General features: G+C 40.8%; 1 protein-coding gene across 1 annotated transcript; it reads left to right on the top strand.

Annotated features, from left to right (window-relative positions):
* Window positions 1-1,529: 1,529 nt before the first annotated feature.
* Window positions 1,530-2,327, top strand: LOC115669521 (auxin-responsive protein SAUR72-like). Its single transcript, XM_030590717.2, has one exon. The coding sequence runs from the start codon at window positions 1,579-1,581 to the stop codon at window positions 2,176-2,178; it is 600 nt and encodes a 199-aa protein (XP_030446577.2). The 5' UTR covers window positions 1,530-1,578; the 3' UTR covers window positions 2,179-2,327.
* The last annotated feature ends 438 nt before the right edge of the window (window positions 2,328-2,765 follow it).

The raw sequence follows: 2,765 nt of genomic DNA, 5'->3' as shown, positions 1-2,765 counted from the left end.
AGTGCCGAACTGTCTGGATCGTGTTCAAACAAATGATCGGTTAACATGTCAGTTTATGACTAAATGGGTTAAGCGGGTCAACCAGCATGAAGCATGATTTTTATAATATCATGACACGAACCCATTCATGTCCAACCCAAATTTGTTTAATTGTGTGTCATGCCGTATCGCGCAGATGAATCATTTCGAGAATTATGGACCTTAGGATGATGCAATGCAAATGTCACGAGGGGGCCCAAAAATTTGATCCCACCATTTTTGTCTCCCCTCATGTTTGTTCTCTTCCACAAAGAAAGCATAAAATAGTTATTTTGTCAACTTAGCCAACTAATCCGACCCAAAAAAAAGAATCTTAGTCAACTAAACTTGTGGATATAGTGAGGATGACGTTAAGAATTAATAGCTTCATATATGTATTGAGATGTACTACCTACACATATTTTCCTTTTTGTAGGTTAGTAATAATTGAAGTAAATTACCTAGACACTCTGCATATTATACCCAACGACCCTCTCTACTTGTATTGTTGCTCATCGTCTCTCCAGGTTCTCACTTGGAGCCCTTTGTCATATAATATGGACTGAAAGAAACAACTCTATCTTCCGAAACAAGAGTATTTTCATCCCTGGTATGCGCAATCATATGATCAAAGTGGTGAAGGATAAAGCTTCAACCCTTGGAAGAATTGCAGACACGCCATTGAATAGGAGATTACAAAGGAGTTGGGGGCTATCACCTTCCATTTTTTCTTAATTGGGCTGGTTTGGCCTTCCTTTGTATAGCTTTTCCTTGCTTCCTTTATCTGTTTGTGGTTGAGCTTTCCGTGTTCCCTTGGATTTGTATAGTCCCTTTGGAACTTGGTTAGTCTCTTGCTTTCCTTTGTATTTGGTGATTTGAAAGTAATATATACCTTACCCTTACCAAAAAAATAAAATAAATAAATAAATGGGTGAATTTAGTATGTCCGACCAATACTCTCTAACGTCCTTATTGAGTTTCGACGATTAATAATTAGGTATTTCGTTTAAATAAACATAAATCGAGACTAAGACAAAAAATGATGGGATAATAAATGCTTATGTGAATGTCTTGTTTATCATCACATTATGAACTAGTCCATGGTGGAACTTCTGATGTGTATTTTTCTCTTCTTCTTTTTTATTGGTACGTATATAACTGAAGAAAAGTTTTAATTTTATACAGCATGTCAAAGCGTGTACCAAATATGCATTCCAATTCAATTTTGGATGATTGATTTTGATTTGAGAAAAGTAATGCATAAAGGAGCGCGTATCATTTGTTTCGAAGCATAGTCCAAAACAAAATCTTTCACGAGCTGGTCAACGAAATGGAAATCGTGTTGCTATTAGGTATTATCTTGGATCGCGACCCTGGACACGAAGCTAAAGCTATCGTGTGAATGCTTACTTTTTACGATCTGTCGTTCTCAATCTCAAGATCCGCTACTCCTATAAACTGCAAGAGCCCAGTTTCTTAGATTAGGGCATACTGCAACCCCTCTTCTTGTTCTTCTTGTTCTTCTTCCTCCCTTTCTTTCTTCTTCTTCTTGAGGAAGCCATGGAGTCCCCTAAAAAGTCCAATAAGATCAGCGAAGTGGTTCGACTCTGGCAACTCCTCAAGAAGTGGAGAAACTTTGCAAACTCATCGAAAACCGCCATAAGTGCTGCTGCCACGAGCCCGAACTGCAGCGGCATTCACAAGAGCATCACCTTCCTCAAAAGAACGATCTCTTCTTTATCATCGGACGACAAAAAGGGCAGCAACAAAAAGCAGCACAGCAGCGGCAACAGCAACGCTGTCCCAAAAGGCTACCTTGCGGTCTGCATCGGCAAAGAGCTTGAGAGGTTTGTCATCCCGACGCACTACTTGGGCCACCCGGCGTTCAGGTTCTTGCTGCAAGAGGCCAAGGAGGAGTTCGGGTTTCAGCAGACGGGCGTCCTGAGAATCCCATGCGACGTTCTGGTGTTCCAAAGTGTTGTGAAGATGGTGGAGGGGAAGAAGAAGGCGGCTGTAAACAATGGTGGGTTGGTGGCGAAAGAACAGTGCAGGCTTGGTGCAAACGAGACGTGTGGAGGTCTCCTGTTGGACGGTGGTGAGATGGATCGTCGTCATCTTCATCACTCTCGTCATCATCCTTGGAGCCCTGTATGCAGATGAATCTGTCTTCCCCTCCGTGTTTTTGCTTAGGTCTTACATGTTTATACCAGAGATGTTGCTTCTTAAGAGATATATAGGCTATACTCTATATTCTATGTCAATAGATAGACAAATACAGAAAGCATGGAGAAGAAGGGGATGTAGTATTGACCTGTTTTGAAATGGAGATCTTGACCTTTTAAATTTGGAGATGCATCTTAAACTTGCTCCCACCAAGTATCTTGACTCATCCTAAAGTTAAATTAGTGCAAATTAAGTCACATGACCTTTTTAACCTATATTTCCAAAATAGAAAATGGCCCTGCATCTTCCCACCCTCCAAACTTAACACCCGAGATTGAAAAATTGATATGATTCAACCTACAAGCCATTTGATTGTAGCGAATAACAACGGGACTCGAGAATTAATGTGTATTAGAATCGCCTCTTCCAGCCTTTTCACCCAGCACCATCACCACACTCACCATTGTCATCGCTCGTATCTCACCGTCTCTCTCTCGAGTGATCTTGTAACAGAACCCACCCATTTTACGGCGCCAAACCTCTATGAGTAACCTTACATGATTATGATCATTTGAATGCAAATC

The sequence above is a fragment of the Syzygium oleosum genome, unplaced genomic scaffold, assembly GCF_021117445.2.
Source record: "Syzygium oleosum isolate NSW1041296 unplaced genomic scaffold, Sole_v2.1 Sole_v2.16, whole genome shotgun sequence".
NCBI lineage: Eukaryota > Viridiplantae > Streptophyta > Magnoliopsida > Myrtales > Myrtaceae > Syzygium > Syzygium oleosum.
This window is presented reverse-complemented; position numbering and strand designations above follow the sequence as displayed.

Excerpts from the sequence above, each read along its gene's own strand:
- LOC115669521 (XM_030590717.2), top strand. The coding sequence starts at position 1,579 with ATGGAGTCCCCTAAAAAGTCCAATAAGATCAGCGAAGTGGTTCGACTC.